Here is a 25606-nt window from a genome sequence, read left to right on the forward strand (position 1 = left end):
CGAGATATCGAGGCTGACAGACAGGGCAAGAGGCCCTACCAGGCCACACCGCAGCAGCAGAATCAGAGGCCCCAGTTTAAGAGGCCATTTCAGGGGCCGCCAGCAAAGAAGCCGTTTCATGGACCACCTAAGGGCAAGGGTCCAGTTCAGCAGCAAGGGGCACCTCAGAAGCCCGTTAACTTTCCGGTGTGCCCTAAGTGCAACCGCCAACACCCGGAGCCATGCTTATATGGATCGGGCAAGTGCTTCAAGTGTGGAGCTAGCGATCACATGCTGAAAGAGTGCCCACAGTGGAAGCAGCCAACCCAGGGCAGGGTTTTCGCCATGCATGCTCAGGAGGCGAACCCAGACACTACTCTACTGACCGGTAACCTTTCCTATCTACGCTCAGTATTAATTTCTTACGTTTCCTGTTTAATTGTAATTGAGATTACTAGTGTTTTGGTTGCAATACTAAGTGTATTTTGTTGCTTGAGGTTATGGTAGAATAATTGGGATATAAGCTAGTTGTTGTGCTAACGTCTCTCAGGGAACATTTTCATTAAGAGATTATCCACAACCGCACTGATAGACTCAGGAGCCACTCACTCCTTTATATCAGAGACGTTTGCCAATCATTTAGACCTCAAGTCCATCGGCCTAGACGTGAATTTTTCGGTAATAGTCCCATCAGGGGAAGAGCTGTTAGCTACCAGTGTGGTCAGAGATATCGACCTAGAACTGCATGGCCACCTAGTGTATGCAGATTTAATCATATTGCCGATGCCAGAATTCGACATTATCTTGGGCATGGACTGGCTGACTAAGAATAGAGTTCTGATAGATTTTCAGAAGAGGTCAGTTTTAGTTAGACCGCCGGGCATGGAGCAATTTCTTTTTGAGCCAGCCAGATGGAGAAGCTTTCCTCGCATGATTTCATGCATGCAGGCGAGGAGTTTGATCTCCAAGGGATGCCAGGCCTTTTTGGCTAGTATTATTTCAGCACCTGACGTGTCCTTTCCATCCTTATCAGAGGTGCCAGTAGTCAAAGAATTTCCAGACGTCTTTCCTGATGACGTCACCGGTCTTCCACCAGAGAGAGAGGTGGAGTTTGCAATCGATCTTGTGCCAGGCACAGCGCCAATCTCCAAGGCGCCATACAGATTAGCTCCAGCTGAGATGTTAGAGCTCAAACAGCAGATTCAGGAGCTCCTCGACAAAGGGTTTATCCGCCCTAGTTTCTCACCGTGGGGCGCACCAGTGCTTTTTTGAAGAAGAAGGATGGGAGCATGAGACTGTGCATCGATTACCGTGAGCTGAACAAGGTAACAATCAAGAACAAATACCCTTTGCCTAGAATCGAAGACTTGTTCGATCAATTGCAGGGAGCCACCGTGTTCTCTAAGATAGATCTTCGATCAGGGTACCATCAGCTGAAAGTGAAGGATGCAGATGTCCACAAGACAGCTTTCAGGACCAGATATGGGCATTACGAGTTCTTGGTGATGCCATTTGGATTGACAAATGCTCCAGCGATTTTCATGGACCTCATGAACCGAGTATTTCAGCCGTTCCTCGATCAATTCGTCATAGTATTCATTGACGACATTCTTATTTACTCGAAGAGCCATGAGGAGCACAACCAACATTTGAGGACAGTTTTGCAGACCTTGCAGAGTCGCAAGTTATTTGCGAAATTCAGTAAGTGTGAATTTTGGCTGCAGAAAGTTGCATTTTTGGGGCATATAGTATCCAGCAGTGGTATTGAGGTGGACCCATCGAAAGTAGCAGCCGTTAAGGAATGGGTTGAGCCAAAGAACGCATCAGAAATCCGCAGCTTTTTGGGTTTAGCAGGCTACTACCGTAAGTTTATCAAGGGATTTTCGTCCATAGCAGTGCCGCTCACCTCACTAACCAAGAAAAATGCAAAGTTTGTGTGGAGCGAGGAATGCCAGAAGAGCTTCGACACCTTGAAGCAAGCTCTTATTTCGGCGCCAGTGCTAGCCATGCCAACAGGGCAAGGTGAGTTTGTGCTTTATACCGATGCATCTAAGCTCGGATTAGGCGCAGTGTTGATGCAACAGGGTCGAGTTATAGCTTATGCTTCCAGACAGTTAAAGGTACATGAGAAGAATTACCCGACTCACGATCTTGAGTTAGCCGCCGTTGTCTTCGCACTGAAAATTTGGAGACACTATCTATACGGCGAGAAATGTCAGATTTTCACCGATCACAAGAGTCTCAAATACTTCTTCACGCAGAGAGAGCTGAATATGAGGCAGAGACGGTGGTTGGAACTTGTGAAAGATTATGATTGCGAGATTAGCTATCATCCGGGAAAAGCTAACGTCGTGGCAGACGCGTTGAGCAGAAAAGTGGCAGTGATAGCTCAGTTGACAGCTCAGAGACCACTACAGTCGGAGATTCAGAAGTTTGGGCTAGAGATTTATCGTGATGGCAAGGCTCCTAGGCTGTCTAATCTGACAGTCAAATCTGGTTTGCTAGACCGAATCCGAGCAGGTCAGTCTTCAGATGAGCAGTTACAGAAATGGAGACTGAAAGACGAAGCCAAGGGCAGTGTGCTGTACATAGTTTCAGACGGCATTGTGAGATACAGAGGTAGAATGTGGGTGCCTAGTGTTGGTTCGATCAGACAGGATATTTTGACAGAGGCACACGCATCTCCGTATTCCATTCACCCAGGAGGCACCAAGATGTACAAAGACCTTCAGTTATTGTATTGGTGGCCAGGGATGAAGCGAGACATCCGTAGGTTCGTATCAGAATGTCTCACTTGTCAGCAAGTAAAAGCTGAACATCAGAGACCAGCAGGGTTGGTAAAGTCACTCCCCATCCCCGAGTGGAAGTGGGAGAACATTACTATGGATTTTGTTGTTGGGTTGCCGAGATCAGTCAGAGGATCGAATTCCATTTGGGTTATAGTGGACCGACTCACTAAGTCAGCGCATTTTCTGCCAGTGAAGACGACTTTCTCTATGACGCAGTATGCGGAGCTTTATCTCAGAGAGATAGTTCGTTTGCATGGATTTCCAGTCTCTATTGTGTCCGACAGGGACCCGAGGTTTACATCGTCCTTCTGGAAGAGCTTACATGCAGCCATGGGGACGAAGTTGCTTTTCAGTACAGCTTTTCACCCGCAGACAGATGGCCAGTCTGAGCGAGTGATTCAGGTTTTAGAGGACTTGCTAAGGGCGTGCATAATTGATTTTCAAGGAACTTGGGAATCTAGACTACCTCTAGTGGAGTTCACATACAACAACAGCTTCCAAGCATCTATTGGTATGGCTCCCTATGAGGCGTTGTACGGGAGGAAGTGCAGATCACCAGTTCATTGGGATGAAGTTGGTGAGAGGACAGAACTTGGTCCAGAAATAGTTCAGCAGACTGCAGACGTGGTGGTCAAGATTCGTGACAGAATGAAGACCGCCCAGAGCCGACAGAAGAGCTATGCAGATAAAAGGAGGAGAGATCTCGAGTTTGCCGTAGGAGATCACGTTTTTATCAAGATAGCACCTATGAAGGGTGTTATGAGATTTGGAAAGAGAGGCAAGTTGAGTCCGAGGTTTATTGGACCGTTTGAAATCTTGGACAGAGTTGGGACGCTAGCTTATCGTGTAGCCCTTCCGCCGAATCTGGCCGGGGTGCACAATGTGTTCCATGTCTCGATGTTGAGAAAATATTTGGCTAATCCCTCTCATGTGCTGAGTTATGAGCCGTTACAGTTGACTCCAGACCTGTCTTATGAGGAGAAACCAGTCCAAATCCTAGACAGACAGGAGCGCAGGCTTCGGAACAAAGTGACTAAGCTAGTCAAAGTTCGGTGGTTAAACCAATCAGTGGAAGAGGCCACTTGGGAGTCAGAGATAGATATGAGACTTCGCTACCCGGAATTGTTCGGTAAGACTTAATTTCGAGGACGAAATTTTTATAAGTGGGGGAGGAACTGTAGTGCCCAAATTTAATACACGTATAACCCATGCATTCATTTAATTATTAAATCATTTAAATTAATTTTAAATGAGTTTTGGCGATGCATGATTTATTTAAATGCATTGTTTTAAATTATTTATGTTTATGTGATGCACGTTAAAATGTCTTTCGAGTTTCATGTTTCAGGCGATCATTCGAGGCGGGATTGAGGAAAAGACCCGGTGACGATTTTTGGCAAGTTTAGATATGGTATTTTATTTTAAGTTAAGTTTGGGGGCATTTTAATTAATTTAATGAGTTTTAGCATTTTTGTGCCTAAATATTTAATTAGTAATTTTAAGACTTGTAAACTTTCAAAATCTAATTTGGTGTGTTATATTTTAGTTAAAAAGTTTTATTTAAAAGATTAAGTGTGAGTTAATGTTTTGATTAGTAGACTATTATTTTTTTTAATTAAGCAAAAGTTAGTCTTTTAATTAATTGAAACACACGCCTCACACACACACACACACTTTTACACACACCTAAAAATCGTGTATTACACACACAACACAAACACATTTGTATTTTCAGATTTTTTTAAGAAAGAACTAGGGTTCTTAGTCCTTAGAGCAGCCGCCCCTCTCCCCTCATAATTTCCAGCAAGATTTTCGTGTGTTTCCTCAAGAATTTTAGCGCCACAATCGCCCCGGATCAACCTCGCTCCTATCTCCGCTTCGGTGTCGTCTTTCGGTAACGTTATCATCAAAAAGGCACGTATACTCTGTTCTTGCTGTGTCGATCAAGTCATATTATGCGTTGTGTCGATTTTTATGCGTAAAAGTTATGTATGATGATAGTAGTTTGAGCGGATCATGAATCGGATCAATTTCGGAGGAAAATTTTTAGATCAAAAACTCGTTTTTTACTGTTCATGTCAAAACTGCGATTTTTCTGTTCATATTTTGGGAAAAATTTCAACGGCAAAAACGTGTACTTTTCGATACCTTCGATTTGATATATGATTCGAAATTTTTGGACAAATATTGAGTGAGTTATGGCATTTTTCGTGGGACTGCTCAAACTGCGTTTCAGAAAAGTTATGATTTTGATAATTCTTGAAGTTTCAGTGTTGCAGGCTTCGTTGGAAACTGACGGGCGATCGTTGCTGCGTATAAGCATGCTAGTTTTGAGGTTTGGTGTATTTTTAAGATTTTGATGCAAGTTGTTAGGCGTTTGAATGAGTTTAAAGTTGTAGGAAAGGGATTGAGGTTAATTGCATAATTGGTGTTGCGTTGTGTAGTATAGTGGACGTCGGATTGTGAGGTGTTTGTATAAGTTTTGATGCAATGTTATGGTGTTCTAAGAAGAGTCCTAAGATGGTAAATTTCGTTCCATTGATGTGCAATTGGGAGATTAGGCAGGTGCATAAGTTTTCTCGCAGGTTTCGAATCAACGAGCGAACACGGACCCAAACACGGACCCGGGCACGGGGTCCGTGCCTTTGTTATTCCTTCAGTGTCAATTTTGCGAGACAGCACGGACCCTTGCACGGATGAGGGCACGGGGTCCGTGCCTTTGGGTTTCACTTAGTGTTTTTTTCCAGTATCTACACGGACCCTTACCCGGACCCTGACACGGGGTCCGTGCCTTTGCTTCCTTTCAATGTCTTCTTCCAGAGTCTACACGGACCCCCATCCGGACCCGTGCACGGGGTCCGTGCCCCTTCCGTTTCCCGACACACTCTAGGCAGTATGTACACGGACCCTCTCCCGGACCCAAACACGGGGTCCGTGTACCCTTGTTTTGGGAAATATTTGTAAGTTCATTTTAAGTTTGATGTTATGGGTTAGTGCAAGGATTATTAAGGGCGTGTCGTGGCAAATCGTAGAAGGTCCTAAGGTATGATTGAGCTTGAGAGTAAGCATGTGTTTTCTATGTCTAAGCAATGCAAGTTAAGTATGAAATTCACGTTAGTAAGTTGCAGCAACGGCCCCAGTCGAAGTCCAACGAATCCCTCAACGCCAAGTAAGTATGTTGACGTGCAAGAAAACATTTTTTTAGTTTTGAGGTATGCTAAATGTCTTGTGACCAAATTATGTTAGGATTGGAAAGCGTTAAATTATGAACGGGGACCAATCCGCCCGTTAAATTATGAACGGGTTAGATCGTGGTTGTGAAGCGTTAAATTATGAACGTGGATCAACTGGCCTGTTAAATTATGAATAGGGATCTTATGTATGCGGCAGCGGATACGTCCCTGTCAGCCCAGTACTGTGGTATAGTCTGATCAGGCTCATTTATGTTACGGGTCACTCGCTTTGAAACATCCTCTACGCAAAATGATGAAGTTATGTATGTTAAAGTATGTTCAAGTATGCAGCATGTTTATGAAAAGTTTAAGTTATGGCACGTCGAAGTATGTATGTACGTATGTTCAAGTTTATTATGCAAGTTCAAGTTCCAAGTATGTATGTCATATTTTCAAGTTGCATGTGGTTTTATTACGTATTACTCGTTATTTCCAGTTTATACGTGTTGAGTCTTTAGACTCACTAGACTTGATCGATGCAGGTGACTATGTTGAGGAGACAGGAGGTGATGACCAAGGGGCAGGCTTGGGCTGAGTGGCAGGCTAAACCCGAGGACCGCAAGTTTATGTTTATGCAAATTTTTAAAATACTCTGATGTTTTGATTTGAACGTGAGACGTTTTGAGACAGTTTATTTTAGCAAAATTTTATTGGTGACGGATGATGGTGAGATTTATTTTTATGAATGTTGAGTGACGACCGTATGAATGTTTTTATTTAAGAAAATTTTTAATTCTTCCGCAAATTTTAAGTAGTGTAGAATACGGTTCGTTACAGTAAAATCAACCAACTTTAATACTTATTTTTTTTTTATAACATACCTAAATAAAACAACAACAACAATAATCATCACAATTATAATAATTATTGTTATTCTAAAATAAAAAAATCGTATTTTTTATTTGTATCTTACAAGTTAATAATAATACAAATAATAATAAATTAACTGTAATACTTAATTTTTTATATGTTATCTATATAAAACAACAACACAATAATAATTATAAACATAAGTATTATTATTATTTTCTAAAAAAAGTTGATTATTATTCTAAAATACAAAAATTGTATTTCTTAGTTGTATATTATATGTGGTGACCCGGACGTGTTCAAATCAGAATTTCCCCAACATCTAAACTTCAAAAGATACAGGAAAGTAATGAAACTTAGACCCTTTTGAAGCTGGTAACGAGAGGAGCAAGGATATGAACTCGGATCTAAATTCGGACAGTCGGATCTTTCAAAATCAACTATTGAAGCTATGATGAAACTTGAGGGAATTTCTACATATGGAGTCTCGTTCTTGTTTGTAAGGTTATTTTGCTTGACATATGTGAATAAATACATAAATAATAGTAATAACATAATACTGATAGGAAATATACCAATTTAGAATAAACTCATAAATTTGTGTTTTATCAGAATTAAATGTTGTGCAAAAATCATATAATGAAGAAAAACATGTAAAAATAAGCCGAAACATTAGATATGACATATATCATGCATAATCAACCCAAAAACACATATTATGGTGTGAAAGACAAGAAAATGAAGGTAACGGACGTGTCTTTGCATCTAAACGCTCGAAAAATCGAACCAAAGAACCGAGAGACGAACACCAAAGGGACGAGGCGATTCTAATCCTGAATTTTCCTTGAAAACACGGCCGAAATCTTTTTTGTGTGCGAGTGTGTGAATGCGGCCGAGAGGGGGTGGAGAGGTGCTAGGGTTTGAGAATGTGATTTGATAATGGAATGAGTGCATATTAGGCCTATATAAATTAATGAGGTCTAATGGGTTTGGCTCAAAAACATATCAAAATAAGCCCATTAGGCCCAATAACCCGTTCGTAAAATATTTTGTTTTGGTACGTTTTCAAAAATATTACCCGAACCTTCAAAAGTCCTCCGATTAGCTAAAAATCGACTACCGATTTAAAATATGATGCAACATGTAAAAATACTACAAAGGGCCCATTCTCGAAATTAACATATCAATTATATCATGTATTAAATAAAAATAAAAATTATTATTTAATACAAACATTTTTTCCTTAAACTGCCATCGGCCTATGTTCCCCGTTCGAGCTTCGAATACTGCCAAAAGCCCTAAAAAATTCAATTCTAATAAACCATGCCATAAAATCATGTTATAACCATGCATTTAATTAAGTATTTTTAATAATACCCTAAATTTGCATGCATTTAGATTAGGTCGCTTGAATTTTCTCTAGACCTTACACCTATAAACTTTGAAAAATGTGTGCTCAAATAATTATCGTATGTCCAAACTAGAGGTTGAAAAATCATATGCTTTGTTGTTTTTCCAAAGACATTCCTACATGTATAGGCTGTTGGGATATATCCATCATCATGATATACAAAATCATTTTGTTATCTCAGAAAATTTGGGAGAGGTCTCCGTAAAGTTAGAACGCTATGATATTTTTTGCAATCATAAATGCATGGCTTATATTGTTCATTTAATTTTTCACAAGGGTCCTTTGATTTCATCTCTTTATCGGTCTCTGATTTTGTTTTAATTTAATTGTTTTATCTTGTGAATCGTAATGTTTCTCAATTGAAATCTTACATAATATATAAACATATTGTCCATTAAAATTGTATGATGGATGCGTGTGATATTGAAATATAAATACAAAATTAGATAGTAAATAAAAAAGAAACCGACTGATCAGAAAAATACATGCACATGCATCTGTTTGTAAGTATTCTCAGTTATATCTACATTCTATGACACTACAAAAAAAAAAAACGATAGCGATGGTAAAAACCGTCGCTAGAGGGGTAAGGCGACGGTTGTAGCGACGGTTTAGTGGTCCGTAACGGGAAGTCGCGTCGCCTTCTCTCCACGACGGTTTCTCAATAACCGTTACAAATTAGCGACCGTTTTGTTGTAAAAGACCGTCGCTCATTTAGCGACGGTCTAAAAAGACCGGGGTTTTTCAACAACACCGTCGCTAATATAAGCGACGGTTTAGCGACCGTTTAGTTAAACCGTCGTTTATATTAACGACGATTGTATAAAACCGTCGCTTATTTAAAACAACTGTCGCTTTCTTTTTTTTAAAAAATAAATTTAATTAAATACGTAGTGATAAAAGATTATATTTGGTAAATTATATTTTGTCAGTGAAATTGAAAAAAAAATGAACGACAAAATTTGAAGATTGTAATTATATTACTAATTTACAAATTATAATACGAGCGTTTGAACAAATGTCGTAGAAATACAAAAATGTTAGTACAAAGTAAAAAATCGAAAAATATTGATAGAACTTCCAGTTACGTACCACTATTAGCAGAGAAGAAAGGCGAAAACCGCTGAAAAATTTGTTTGCAAACCTTGGTATATATACACACATAGCGACGGTTTTCGGCAAATCGTCGATATTAGCGACCGATTTTTACAAACCGTCGTTATGAGCGACGGTTTTAATAAAACCGTCGCCAAATGCGACGGTTGTTTTTAAACTGTTGCCGTTAAGATCGCGACTTGATCATAACCGTCGCTATTATAGCGACGGTTTAGTTATAACCGTCGCTTTTTCATCCGTTTTTTGAACATATTTAACTTGCTTTTAGTGCATCATAAATACAAAGCATCTTTAGTTTGAATCAGTTACGAAAAATGAAAAAAAAGTCAACTCTTGGAGTGGTTTTAATAAGTTATAAATTATAGATATTCGGGAAGCAGTTCTCGTCTGCTTTCGTTTTTGTTTTCTTATGGAGGCATGGGTCGTGGTCGAAGGTCTACGGCGATTTCCGGCTTCATGTACGTTTTTTTTTTACGTGGTTTGCTTCTTCTTTTTTTCTTCTCGTTCTTTAGTTTTACATTTCTTGGCGCTTTGTTACGGGTTTTCGGTGATAGTTTTATCTGTTGTTAGCAAAGCATGGGTGTAATTGTAACGATAGGGAAACTTTTTCGAGTCAATTTCATGTTCAAATGTTTCCTGGTATATTACTTGAACAAGTTTTTTCTAGTTTTTGTTTCAAACTTGTATTTGATTTGCTCTGTTTTCTTTGTGGATTCATATTTGTTTCTTAATTAATTTTTTCAATTGTTATTATTATTACTGCTAGGTTGCAAATTGATACGAAACATGCTGTTGTGAATGGAAATAATTAAATTAGTGTTGTTTTGAGGTACTGTTGTGTTTAATCTATCTATAAATTAAATTGAAATTGTGGGTGGAATATATGTTACAAATATTGTGTAGTCGTAACTGTTTTAGGTGTAATATTACATTTATTGGATGAAAATAAAGGAACAATAACTAAGGAATATCGAGTTTGAATTACTTAATTTCTATGGATAAACTATGTTAAGATTTGGACATTTGTTTTTTGACCAAAATTGTAGGCAAAAAAATTATGCCTATGTTAACATTATCGTCCAATGTGAACGTCATCCAAATGGTGGCAAGAAAAATTTGAATTTACATTGGTTTTCGCATTTGAAAAGTTTGCTATATATAAAGCTCATTATTTCATTTGTTATACATTCAATCCTAGTTTTCTAAGCATCTCAAGTTCAAGAGAGCAACTCAATTGAGAAAAAAATTGAGTGATATTCTTGTGTGAGTTAGAGAAAATATTTTCTAGCTCGGTTATACCCGAAAAATATATGACGGGTCGGGTTGGATTTAGGTCGAACGGATTGACATGAAATCTGACCCGAATTTTTTTTCCCTATAAATTATGATGCTACATCAAATCATGTTAACTTATATTGTTAATAATTATAATGTTGTTATTAATACACACTTTGAAAAGTAAGTTAGTTGAAATTTGTTAACTAAGGTTCATAAAAGTTGTCGATTTTATTTAGTTTTTGTTTCATATGTAGGTTCAAAAGTTTGACCAGTACAAAAAAAAAATATAAAAAGATCGAGAAGTAGAGCATGACTTAATTGAGTTACTTCTTTTATGTTTGATTATCTTTTATTGTATATCAATATCATCAATTTTAAACGTTTAATATTTATTTTGTGAAATATATGAACTTATCAAACAATTATGAAAAATAAAGCTCAGAAATAAATCATTTTTCAGGTGGTCCTGTTCTCATATCCTTTCTAAATATTTAAACACATAAAACATATATATCATATTTAGATTAAATTTTTTTTATTATCATGCGTTCAAATTAAAATATTTTTATTATGATTATACATTTATATGTTTTGAATTTTTATTATTTTATTTTATTATTTTGTTAAATAATAAAATAATGATGATTAAAATCAAATCGGGTTGGCATTATATAAATTTTCATGAACTATATTGCTTTTGTATTATTCTAGATAAAAAAGACAAGATATTATATATATTTCATTCACAAAATTCTCCAGTGCCTCAATCTAGTTTCATTTAAATAGATATCTTTTGTATAATTTATATTTAAATATTGAAAACAATACTCATAAAAATTTTAGTTAGAAAATAATTAAATCTCTAAATTTTCCTCAAGAATTTAATGCCATCATTGATAAAACACAAGAAGAATATTAAAACTTTTCCCGTTTAACCTTTTTTTTATGGTTCAAAATCAAATCAAATTAATTAAAAATGTTTGGCTTGTTTTCTTTTGAATTTCATTTGAAAATACTGATTAAATTGGTTTAATCCATTTGAGGAGAGATCAAGTGATTTATGATGTTTTGAATATATTTACTTTATTTCTGTGACAAAATACAAATGCTACTATATTTTCAGAAATGGTTCATTCGAGTTATTGCAATTAATGCCCGAGTTGAATTAATCTTCGGTTACTTTTAGTCATGAAAAATGGATCATTCTCTTAATGTCTTTCTGTTTTCTTCTTCATTTGAGTGTTTTCTTGACAGATTTATCAGTCTCGATTACGCGATGAACCGTAAAATCCGCAATTTTTTCTCGATCATCGTAATAGTTTCTTGTGCCTTATGCCAAGTTCATTCACAAAACAAGGCTAGCAATGCTTCATCTGCATATACTGATTCATTTGTCTTGGCTTGTGGAGCCATAACTGATGCCGATGACGCCAATGGCCGAAAATGGATTCAAGACAACAAATTTCTTGCTTCTCTGGACGAATCTTCGTCGTCGTCGGCCGTGGCTCGATCCCAAGATCATTCATTGCCATCAACAGTTCCTTACATGACAGCAAGGATTTTTTATTCCAAAACCACTTATAGGTTCCCAGTTTCTCCCATGCTTCGTCACTTGATCAGGCTTCACTTTTATCCATCTTGGTACAAGAATCTTGATCCATCGAATTCGTTTTTCTCGGTTACTGCAGGTGGCTTCACTCTGCTCAGCAATTTTAGTGCTTCCATAACAGCTCAAGCTCTCACACAGGCTTATATCGTGAGAGAATTTGCTTTAAGAAGGCTTGATTCTATTGCTCTTGATCTCACTTTCACACCATCTCCTACAAATAATGGCTTTTTTGCTTTTGTCAATGGCGTTGAGGTCATTTCGATTCCGGAAATCTTCCACCCCGTGTCGATGATTGGATTTTCAGATAAAAATATGGAGACAGAACACCACACGTTTCAGACAATGTATCGGTTAAATGTTGGTGGGCAGTACATTCCAGCAAGTAAGGACTCGGGTTTAAACCGGACTTGGTATGATGATTCTCCTTATATATTTGGTGCCGCCTTTGGGGTGACTTCTGAGGCTGATAACAATGTAAGTATCAAGTACCCTTACGACGAATTGAAGTACATTGCGCCATATAACGTCTACAGAACAGCACGAAGCATGGGGCCTAATTCGGGTATCAACCAAAACTATAACCTCACATGGGTTTTTCGAATAGATGTTAATTTCACGTACCTTGTGAGGCTACATTTCTGTGAGTTTTACTTTGAAAAGGTGAATCAAAGGGTGTTTAGTGTATTTATTAACAGTCGAATGGCTGAGGAAGTGGTGGATGTGATTGCTTGGGCTAAAGGTAGAGGAGTGCCGGTATACAAAGATTTTGCTGTATATGTCAATGGTAGAACTGGTGACGATCAAATGTTGGTATCTTTGCAACCTAATATAGGAGTGAAACCTGAATACTATGATTCTGTCCTCAACGGACTCGAAATCTTCAAGTTCAACGATATGAAGGGAAATCTAGCGGGCCCGAATCCGGTGCCACAACTGGTTAAAACCGAGGCCGAGTTAAAACACGGAACTTCTGTTGCTACACCGAAGTTGAGCAATCATAGCACAATCATAGGTTCTGTTCTAGGTTCACTGGTTGTATTTGGCCTTGTTGTCGGTCTTGTTTTTGTGAAGCAGGCAAAAAGTAGGACAGATGACGCATCATCTAGAATCGGTGGCTGGTTTCCAATCCACGGAAGCTCACATTCGTCTGGGACACGAACCACGAGTAAGAGCAGTCGAAGCAGCAGAATCTCAAATCTTGGCGGCGTCCACTGCAGGCACTTCACCTTAGCAGATCTACGACTTGCAACCGATAATTTTAGCGAGTCTAGTGTAATTGGTTTTGGAGGATTTGGGAAGGTCTACAGGGGATTCATTAATGGGAATACAAAGAAAGTTGCCATCAAGCGAGCGAACCCCTCTTCCGAACAAGGTGTCCATGAATTCTTGAATGAAATCGAGTTGCTCTCTAAACTAAGGCACCGGCATTTGGTCTCGTTAATCGGTGCTTGTGAAGAAAACGACGAGATGATACTAGTCTACGACTATATGGGTAACGGGACGCTGCGCGAACAGCTTTACAATGGCGAAAATCCCCCCTTAACTTGGAGACAAAGATTGGATATATGCATTGGTGCTGCAAGAGGGATCCACTACCTTCATACGGGTGCAAGGTACACGATCATTCATCGGGACGTAAAGAGCACAAACATTCTTCTAGACGAGAAATGGGTTGCAAAGGTTTCGGATTTCGGGCTCTCGAAAACCGGTCCTACCCTCCATCAGACGCACATAAGCACGATAGTGAAAGGAAGTTTCGGGTACTTGGATCCGGAGTACTTCCGGAGACAGCAGCTGACAGATAAATCAGATGTGTACTCTTTCGGGGTCGTACTTTTTGAAGTGTTGTGTGGAAGGCCAGCCCTTAACCCAAACCTTCCGAAAGAACAAGTTAGTTTAGCAGATTGGGCACTTTCAAATCACAAGAGAGGTACTCTAGAGCAAATTGTGGATCAACATATCAGAGGGGAGATCAATCCGGAATGCTTGAAACACTTCGCCGAAACAGCAGCTAAATGCTTATCCGATCACGGCCTTGATCGGCCATCAATGGGATCGGTGCTTCGGAATCTCGAGTGTTGTCTTCAACTACGAAATAACCCAGATGGACCACTGGTTGCGGCCGAGCTGAAGAAGGCCAACGACCCAATGCAATGTATGCAAGATTATTAGGTATCGAAGGGAAGGATATGATCTCGGAGGAATCCGAAGATAATCATAGTCAAGTGAATTTTAACTCTAGCTTTGGTGTGTTCAGCTTTTGATCAGATTCGGGTATCTCAGATTGACAGATTCTATCGTTTTTCTCTAGCATTTATGTTGAATTGCTAAACTTCATCCTCGGCTTGATCTACACATTTGCAAAATATAATTCCTTTCCACTATTTTATTACCTAAATCATTTGTAATTGGCTTAATCTCACATAACTCTTTGCTACAAGTTATCCACGTACAATTTTCAATACATAAATATCATATACTGGTAAAGAATTCATGTTCCACGTGGGAGCACGACTCGGACCATGTCTACAATAAAAAATAATATTTTTCTACGTAAAAAGATCGATTCGGATTGAAGATGAATATTAAAATACACCGCCTTTGTTTTATCCCAAGTAGATATTCTAAATTAAAGATAAAGATAAATCGGTATAGTGACTCTAATGAATTTAAATAACTAAGTACATTCAATTCCATCGTGATTGCTTATGTATAATTGCTTTAGGCATCGTTTGGTTTGTGTGATATATAAAAAAAATGATATATAAAAAGAGTGATTATAAAATAAAAAACAAAGATAAATAACACTCTATGATAAATTATATGATGTTTGACATGATTTTAACTTATTTGATATATAAGAAAATGATATATATTAATTAGTATTATATTTTTAAAATGATTGAATAAAGAAATAGAATTTCTAGAATTAATTTATTTAAAAAATTATAAATCAAATTAAAATATTATATTAATTATTAAATTTTCATTAACTTCAATTTCCAAAAACAACTAAAAAATCGATTAATATTATAGAAAATAATCAAACTTTGATAATAACATAAATATGCATTTATTTTGATAAATAAAATAGTAATACGAATTTGAATATTAAATAATGGTTAATAACAATTATAATATTACGATTAAAAATAATATAATAAATAAAATATGATCAATAATAATTAAATTATTTAATATCAGTCAAATTAAAAATTATATTTAAATATTATTAAATTTATAATTATTTTAAACTTTAAGATATTAAAGAAGAGAGTCTATTAATAACATAAAACTACATTACATTTTCCTATCATCTTCGTTAGATTTTGAAGCGCTTAGCTGCGGTTAATTACATGTTATACCTATGTTTTCCAAAGCTGTTAATCTGAATTTTGATTGATCATAAACAACTGTGAAAGAAGGCGATTTTGGATGAGTCGGAGCCTCGTATCGGTCTCTAGAGGAAGCGGCATCAAATTGGAAAAAAGTCTTTGGAAATCTGGCTCTGGTGTATGTTTCTTGTCTCAGTTTTCTGTCCCGGCCACCTCATTTTTATAAGAGTGATGCTACGTGTACATCGATATTTGTACAACACAAAAAATTCATTACAAAAATTTATTTTGTCAAAATCTCACTATATATTGAATATAAAATCTCATGATATAATGATTGTAAATATCGTTTTAACGATATATTGGTTGTACCTTTAGCATTATTCATTTTATAATTAGATATCAAGTTTTTTCCTTTCTGGAATAGAAAGTATCTCATGTATCTTTTTAGTTTTTTAAAGTTTTTTCTATAAGTTCTACTTAATTTGTTGTCAATATTTTTTCTTTTAGCTATCACTCTATTTTTTTTTTTGATAAAGATTAAGAATTGATATTTGTTTGTTTTATTCCAAGTAGACAAGATAAAGATAAATTGGTAAGGTAACTACTCTCTTCGATTTTTATTGTTGCATTATAACCATGTAACAATCTCGAAATCTCATATTCGATATGAACCCGTTTTTCCACGGATGCCCATGCAATACAACAAAATAAGAAAAACTTTGATCCCAGATCAAGAATCCAATGATGATAATATGACAAAATCCAACACCAATTATCTCATTGAATTAAGAAAGCATATTGGCCATTGTTTCAAATACAAATGAACGACTCCCTTTACAAGAAAATTCCTGACTTGACAAAAACCACCACAAAGCACAGTTCCTAAAATAAGGAAGCTTTCTCACTTTTGAACAGCCATCCTATTTTCATTCACAACTTTCAACTATACCTAACCAATCCCATCCCAAATATACTTCCCATTTTCCCACCAAATCCCTATGTTATAATTTCTTGTATGTTTCTCCAACATTGCATAAAAATGAAACCCCAAAACAAATTCATGCTTCTTTTCATCTCTTTCTACCTTGTTGTTTCCTCCAGCTCGGCACGGCCTCAGTTTTCGCCCACAGTTTCGCCTGATCAATCCTCGGAAGAATCAGCACCTGTCCCTTTGGCTGGACCTGCATCCGTGCCTTCATCATCGCCCGAATCAGCATCTGTCCCGTCTCCATCCCCTGGACCTGCATCTGTGTCTTCATCTTCTCCTGAATCAGCGTCCGTCCCATCTCCGTTCACCGGGCAAGCTTCTGCTCCATCAATATCACCATCACCTGCTACAGATTCTCCGAACTATGTTTCATTCCCTCCTTCTATCTCTGACTCTCCATCATATTCCATGTCTCCAGACGACGACGGGCCATCTGAATCCGACGGCCCCTCTTCATTCGATATCTCAACAGTGCTTTCGTCAGTTAAACCATCAGAATCCGACGGCCCTTCTCCATTCGATATCTCAAAATTGTTTTCGTCAGTAAAAGTTGATCCAGACGTCGAGAAAATCTGTGAATCCACAGATCACCCTGCCCTTTGCATTGCCACAGTTGCTCCCTTGCTCAAAGGCGAAAACATTGATGTAAAGTCTGTTCTTGAAGTCGCCATTAAAGCTAGCTCCACTTTCACACAATTTGTCCTGTCGTTAGCGAAGAATCTAGCTGAAAAACCCGGAACCCCACCTGAGATGAAATCCATTCTCAACGACTGTAAGGACAGCTACGACACCGCCCTGTCTAACTTCGAGGAGACTACCACTGCTTTATCTCAGGGCGATATAGGCACCATGAACAGCATGCTCAGCGCTGTGATGACATTCGTCGGAGATTGTGAGGACTCATTTGATGGGCTTGGGATCGAATCCCCGTTAATGGACTATTCTGATAAGTTAACTAACATGACAAGCAATTGTCTCGCCATTGTTTCGCTCATGAATTGATTGGTCCTAAGTTCTTGCAAATGTTTTCCCCTCCACCGTTGTCCGAAATTCATCAGCTGAAGCGTTTCCCTTGTCTGTTAGTTTTGGTTTACGACTTTACGTTATACATTTCATGTTCTAATAAATTTCTTAGATGTTATTGTTCATTTTAATTGTTGTTAACATATTTCATTAAGATAATTGTGGTAGACGTCTCATTCTTAAAAGAATATAAATCAAGAATATTATATTGATTAAGATTATAAATATGTTGAAATTTGATTTATCATATCACGGAGAGACATAATCAAGATCTGTCAAATCTCGAGATTTTCTATGATGGTTAGAGTACATCTATAAATAGTGGCATACAAGTTCCTAAAATCTATGTAGTTTTCTCATAATACACCATCTCATAAATTTCATGAACGCTTAGAAGATCTATGTTTTCGGTATTCATGAAATCTCGTCAGTTATAGTTTCAAATTCAACATCAATCGCTAGATGTTAGATTTCGTTCATATTTATAATTCACTATATTGATCTTTACGTGTTATGTTTGCGCGAAGGTAGATCAAATTTAGTTCTTCATTATGCTAATATTTCTAACCGTTGATATAAAAGTGATTTTGTCTCCTTATATTTTTGAGATTTCATTCGGCAAACTTATTGAAATTTATACTCGTGATTTTTTTAATCATAAATTTTGACATAATTTTCTTAATTAAAATTAAGATGAAATTTAATTTCAAAATTGCACTTGTAACCCTTCAAAATTGTTGAAATTTGCCACCCTATCGAACCAGATTCCAGCAATTAAATTTACCTGCCAAAAACCCATGCCAGAGCGACCAACCTACGCCATTGGCCGGAGAACAAAGTCGGTTTTTTAGCTGGAAAATCGTGCCTCCAGCTTTCTCGATTTTTTGTCTGTTTTGGCTGGAAATTATTCCGATCCAAGGCCAAATCCAACAGTCCTTACAATGCATTAATCCAATGAAAGTCTTCCATTTACCAATATCCAAATTCCTTCAATTTCCTCTCCTAGAGACGATCATCATTCATCATCTACTTGTATTGAACGAGATCCGAGAAAAAAAAAAAGAAATGTGAATGTAACGTACCGTATTTTCATACTTAAAAATTTGCGGAAGAATTAAAAATTTTCTTAAATGTAAACATCCATACGGTCTTCACTCAACATTCATAAATCTCAAAATCATCCATCACCAATAGAATTTTGCTAAAAGAAACTGTCTCTAAATATTTCACATCCAGATATTTAAAAATCAGAGTATTTTTAAACTTTGCATAAAACGTAAACGTTGCGGTCCTCGGGTCTAGCCTGCCACTCAGTCCAAGCCTGCCCCTTGGTCACCACCTCCTGTCTCCTCAACATAGTCACCTGCATCGATCAAGTCTAGTGAGTCTAAAGACTCAACACGTATAAACTGGAATAACGAGTACTACGTAATAAAATCGCATGCAACTTTAAAATAGGACGTACATAACTTGAAACTTGAACTTGCATAATAAACTTGAACATACGTACGTACATAACTAGACGTGCCATCAACATAAACTTTTCATAAACATACTGCATACTTGAGCATACATAACTTCATCATTTTTGCGTAGAGGCATGTTTCAAAGCAAGTGACCCGTAATATAATAACTGCCTGATCAGACAAACCACAGTACTGGGCTGACAGAGACGTATCCACTGCCACATACATGAGATCCCCGTTCATAATTTAACGGGCTGGTTGGTCCCCGTTCATAATTTAACGCTTTCCAATCCTAAACATAATTTGGTCACAAGACATTTAGCATACCTCAAAAACTTAAAATGTTTTCTTGCACGTCAAACATACTTACTTGGCGTTGAGGGATTCGTTGGGCTTCGATCGGGGACGTCGCTACACATACTATCATGAATTCACTTACTTAATTTGCATAACTTAGACGTAGAAATCATACTTACTCTCAAGCTCAATCATTTCTTAGAACATTCTACAATTTCCCATGGCTCGACCTTGCAAATTATTGTACTAAACCATGACATCAAATGTAATGCCCAGAGCAATGATTGACATGTACGAATTCATAGATATGTTGTGAAGATTGTACATAACCATAAGAAATAAGAAATGATATCTATTGAGATTAGATTGACCGATATCGAGAATGTTGGATTATTTATATTTCGGTGAGACCGGAAGGACCGAACCAGGATCGGATCGTCCGATGCGTTCGGATCGTCCGTTCGGCGTTCGGAGCGTCCGAGCCAGGTGGCTGGACACATGGATGGCATGCAGAGTTCGGATCGACCGATCGTAGTTCGGATCATCCGAGACAGTTGGCTAGAGACGTGGAAGACATGCAGGATTCGGAACGTCCGAAGTGAGTTCGGAGCGTCCGAAGTGTGTCAGATCGGAGCGTCCGAAGTGGATCGGATCTTCCGATCATTGTCTATAAATAGAGGCGCGAGATTTCATTTGATTAGTAAGTGTTAAAGAAACATTTCCTAGAAAGTGTTAGACATTCTATTGCAGATTCATCTTCACGACTGTAACAGCAATTCTACGACGAAAGGTATAATACATGTTTTGTTTTGGGGAATCACGACTCAAATGAGATCACATTTGAGTTTCCCAACCAAAACCACATACGAGTTTTATTGTTTATATCTTGATATAGGTATTATTATTATAGATTTGTTTATAGATCTTGTATGCAAATCTCGCTATGCTTTGTTTACAGATCATGTTACATTGCATTAGATGTTTATTAGAACTTGTATTCAATTCTTATTATGCTTTGTTTACAGATCATGTTACATTGCATTAGATGATTATGCTTGTTTACAGATTTTGTATTCATGCATTAAGATAGGACAGTCTGGAGATCAGGCAGACTTCTAGATGTTCGGTTCTATCCCAGCTTAGGGGAAGATCACCGCCCCTTTGTAGACGTGGATACAGATCAGGCCGAAGTCTAGGAATAAGACGTACCGTCACCCCGATTGGGAGGGTAGGTGATAGATCGTCTTATTCACACCGGGATCCCTAGAGTTTTAGTCGAGTCGCATCTAGACATGATTAGGCTCGCATTTCATGATTTTATATGAATGACATTCATATCAGCATGTTTCATGTTTTATAGTATTTATATGCATGTTCACATGTTTATACTGGGATGTGTTCTCACCGGTTTTCCGGCTGTTGTTATGTCTGTATGTGTGCATAACAACAGGTGGGGCAGGATTTGGGTCGAGACAGAGATGATCGTGTTAGCGTGGAGATCTCGGGCCTAGCAGACGGACCAGTAGTTGTCTTTTGTTATGTACTGTATTTTATTACTGGTTAGTTGAGGATATACGGAACAGGACATAGATTTTATGTTTGTATGTTGTAAATTAAATAAAGAACTTGTGCTTGTCTAGTTACATTTTGATTTAAATATAAAAGCGAAAAATTGACCCACATTTTAGAATAACAATCCATTTAATCCCAAGAAAAAGATTTAGAGCCCGGGTCCCCACAACAGGTGGTATCAGAGCCGATAGTTCCGTTAGACTGAAATAGGATAGAATGAGCGGGGTAGATCGAGTCTTCTTCCTTGCTTGATGATGTGCTAGCATGATTATTGCTTTCTTATTACATGTTGTTTGGTATTTGATTAATTTCAGCATGTGATTGACTGAATCAGAACCGATTCTAGATCAGAGGTAACTGACTAGATGATGGCTGAGACAGTTGTATATCTTGTTTACTAATCAGTTGGATTATTAGATATGCCTCCTAGAAGAGCAGCCGTACCTCTACAACCAGCAGCGCCAGAGCAGGGGAGTACATCCGGAGATCCTATGGATGTTACGGCGACCCCTATGGAGACGTTGCTGAAGCGATTCCAATCCTTTCGACCTCCCACTTTAAAAGGTACCGAGAATGCCCTCGAGTGCGAAAGTTGGCTTGAAGATATTGAGATGCTATTCGACTCGTTGGAGTACAGTGATGAGAAGAGGATCAAGCTAATTGGCCATCAATTGCAAGATATAGCAAAGAATTGGTGGTTGAACATTAGGAGAGCTTTAGAGCAGCGGGGTACCGAAATTTCTTGGAAGGTATTCAAGACCGAGTTTTATCAGCGATTCTTCCCTGTATCCTACCGTAAAGATAAAGGCGCTGAATTCGCAAACCTGAGGCAAGGGCCATTGAACATTGAGGAGTATGTTGCTAAATTCTCTTCTTTGCTTCGTTTTGCACCCCATGTTTCAGGAAATGACGAGGCCATGGCGGATCAGTTTATAAATGGCCTGAATCCAGATATCTTTACATTGGTCAATACTGGGAGACCCGATAACTTCTCGGATGCATTGAATCGTGCCAAAGGAGCTGAAGCAGGATTGCTTAGACAACGGAGTGCTCCGTATGTTGCACCGAGTCCGAGACCGCCACTACCTCCATCCCAAGTTCCTCCTCCTCGATTCGAAAGTGGTGGTAGTGGTAGTGGACGCAAAGAACAGTTGAAGGCGAAGGGGAAGCAGTTTAAGCGACCTGGGAGCAGTTCATCCAGCTCCAGCGGATCAAGACAGACTGGTTTTGATCAAAGTTCAAGGACTTCAGGTGTATATTGCAATAATTGTGGAGGTAGGCATGCGACTGAACAGTGCCAAGGAGTTACAGGCCGATGCAACATTTGTAGGCAACCGGGGCATTTTGCCAAAGTCTGTCCACAGAGAGGTGTACAGCAAGGCCAGAGTGGAAGAGCATCCGGTTCAGTACCTCAGTTTGAGCGGCAGGCATCGTCGGTTCACTCTTTTCAGCCTCCACCAGCACCGACTCCACCCAGAGGCCGAGGTAGTCAGACTGTGACTCAACCTCCAAGGCAACAGGCCCAAGTGTTTGCGTTGACAGAGGAGCAAGCACAAGATGCACCAGATGATGTTATAGCAGGTAACTGTCTCCTTTATGGTTATCCTGCTTATATCTTGATAGATACAGGTGCATCGCATACATTCATCTCAGAACGATTTGCATTGTTGCATTCATTGCCTGTTGAGTCTTTGTTAGACGTTGTGTCTATTAATTCTCCGTTGGGAAGTGGATTAATATCTGTAACTACGGTTAGACATTGCATTCTACAGTTTGAGGGGCATGAGATTGACCTAGATTGTATAGTGTTGGGTCTAGCTGATTTTGATTGTATAGTCGGTATTGACATGCTAACGAAGTACAGAGCCACCGTGGATTGTTTCCACAAGATTGTCAGATTCAGACCCGAGATGACAGACGAGTGGAAATTCTACGGGAAGGGTTCCAGATCTCGGATTCCCTTGATTTCGGCTCTTACTATGAACAGACTGTTACAGAAAGGAGCGGATGGTTTCTTTGTTTATGCTGTAGATATGCAGAAGTCGAGCCCGGCATTGGCAGATCTGCCAGTAGTACGGGAATTTCCAGATATTTTTCCAGATGAGATCCCAGGATTACCTCCGGTTCGTGAGGTAGATTTCAGCATTGAACTTGCGCCAGGTACCGTACCTATTTCGAGAGCTCCATATAGGATGGCACCCATCGAACTCAAAGAATTGAAAGCACAATTAGAAGATCTTCTAGCCAAGGGATATATCAGACCTAGTGTATCTCCTTGGGGCGCTCCGGTGCTGTTCGTGCGAAAGAAAGATGGGTCGACGCGGTTGTGTATCGATTACCGGCAGTTGAACAAGGCAACGATCAAGAATAAATATCCTTTGCCTAGGATCGATGACCTATTTGATCAGTTGCAGGGATCCTCGGTCTATTCTAAGATTGATTTACGTTCTGGTTATCATCAGCTCAGAGTTCGAGATATAGACATACCAAAGACAGCGTTTCGAACCAGGTATGGACATTACGAATTTATTGTCATGCCTTTTGGTTTAACAAATGCTCCTGCGGTATTTATGGGCTTGATGAACCAAGTGTTTCAGAGATATCTAGATGAATTTGTGATTGTCTTCATTGATGACATTTTGGTGTATTCGAAGAACAGAAATGAGCATGCAGAGCATCTCAGAATTGTTTTGCAGACGTTGAGAAACGAGCGACTGTATGCTAAATTGTCAAAGTGTGAGTTTTGGTTGAATAGAGTTGTCTTCTTAGGACATATCATTTCTGGAGATGGTATTTCTGTTGATCCGAGTAAAGTGGAAGCTGTGATTAGTTGGTCGAGACCGACTTCTGTACCAGAAATACGCAGTTTCATGGGCTTAGCCGGATACTACAGAAGATTTATCAAAGATTTCTCCAGTATTGCAAAACCAATAACTCAATTAACACAAAAGAATGCACCATTTGTTTGGTCAGAGGAGTGTGAGTCTAGCTTTGTTGAATTGAAGAAAAGGCTGACCAGTGCTCCAGTATTGACGATACCTTCAGGTACAGGTGATTTTGTTGTATATTGTGATGCTTCTCATAGAGGTTTGGGATGTGTTCTTATGCAGCGAGGTCATGTGATCGCATACGCCTCGAGACAATTGAAGCCACATGAAGTTCGATACCCCATTCATGATCTTGAATTGGCGGCTATCGTGTTTGCATTAAAGATTTGGCGTCATTATCTCTATGGCGAGAAATTTGAGATCTTTTCCGATCACAAGAGCTTAAAGTACCTATTTTCTCAATCAGAATTGAATATGAGGCAACGTAGATGGCTAGATCTTCTGAAAGACTTTGACTGTGAAATCAAATATTATCCAGGAAAGTCAAATGCAGCAGCCGATGCCTTGAGTCGTAAGGTATGTTCTTTGTCCTTATCGACGATAGGTGTTAACAAGTTAGTTGAAAATTGCTGTACATCTGGATTAGAATTTGATACAGATAGTAAGCCACTACGACTCTTTACGATCCAAGTTGAGCCCAATTTGATTATGAGGATTAAGGAAGCACAAAGAACTGATCAGAATGTGCAAAGATCAATCCAAATGGTCAGATCAGGGCATGTATCAGAATATCAGGTACGAGATCATGTGTTGTACGTGAATAACCGTCTAGTTGTGCCAGATGTTGCAGATTTGAGACAGCAGATTCTGACGGAGGCACATTGTAGTCGGTTCAGCATCCATCCTGGTGGCAGAAAGATGTACAATGACTTGAAGACACAGTTCTGGTGGAAGCAAATGAAGTCAGACATTGCCGAATTTGTGTCTAAATGCTTGAACTGCCAACAGGTGAAGGCCGAGAGGAAGAAGCCGGGGGGTTTACTTCAGAGTTTATCCATTCCAGAATGGAAATGGGACCACATTTCCATGGATTTCGTGACGAAGTTACCTCGATCATCCAAAGGTTGCGATGCGATTTGGGTCATTATTGACAGATTGACCAAATCTGCTTGTTTCATCCCTTATAGAATGACGTATAGACAGGATCAGATGGCGGAGATTTATATTCGTGAGGTAGTCAGATTGCATGGAGTGCCGAAGTCTATCGTATCAGATCGTGATCCACGATTCACTTCACACTTCTGGCACAGTTTACAGCAGGCGTTAGGTACGACCTTACACCTTAGCACTGCTTACCATCCTCAGACAGACGGACAGTCAGAACGGACTATCCAGACATTAGAGGATATGTTGAGAGCCGTCGTGCTAGATTTTGGCATTAGTTGGCAAGATTCCCTACCTCTTTGCGAATTCTCGTACAATAATAGCTATCAAACAAGCATTGAGATGGCACCGTTTGAAGCTTTGTATGGCAAGAGGTGCAGATCTCCGCTATATTGGGATGATGTTTCAGAAGTACCAGAACTTGGGCCAGATATGATTCGTGACATGACTGAGAAGGTAAAGGTTATTCAGAAAAGAATGAAGACAGCACAGGATAGGCAAGCAAAGTACGCCAATATCAGACGTAGACCGTTAGTATTTGAGGTAGGAGATAGGGTATTCTTGAAAATTTCTCCTTTTAGAGGCGTTGTGCGATTTGGCAAACGTGGGAAGCTATCTCCTCGATACATTGGTCCGTACGAGATTCTTGAAAAGATTGGCGATCGAGCTTATCGACTTGCTCTTCCTCCTTCTTTATCCGGAATA

The 25606-nt window shown here is 38.7% G+C and overlaps 2 protein-coding genes across 2 annotated transcripts; both read left to right on the forward strand.

The window, feature by feature from the left end:
• The first annotated feature begins 11718 nt into the window (after positions 1-11718).
• LOC140815724 (receptor-like protein kinase ANXUR1) lies at positions 11719-14574 on the forward strand. The gene has a single exon (XM_073174783.1). The coding sequence runs from the start codon at positions 11812-11814 to the stop codon at positions 14395-14397; it is 2586 nt and encodes an 861-aa protein (XP_073030884.1). The 5' UTR covers positions 11719-11811; the 3' UTR covers positions 14398-14574.
• Positions 14575-16543: 1969 nt separating this feature from the next.
• LOC140815725 (uncharacterized) lies at positions 16544-17725 on the forward strand. Its single transcript, XM_073174784.1, has one exon. It carries the CDS (start codon positions 16579-16581, stop codon positions 17551-17553), a length of 975 nt encoding a protein of 324 aa, XP_073030885.1. The 5' UTR covers positions 16544-16578; the 3' UTR covers positions 17554-17725.
• Positions 17726-25606: the final 7881 nt, after the last annotated feature.

Source organism: Primulina eburnea, chromosome 15 (genome assembly GCF_022965805.1).
Source record: "Primulina eburnea isolate SZY01 chromosome 15, ASM2296580v1, whole genome shotgun sequence".
In the NCBI taxonomy this organism is placed as follows: domain Eukaryota; kingdom Viridiplantae; phylum Streptophyta; class Magnoliopsida; order Lamiales; family Gesneriaceae; genus Primulina; species Primulina eburnea.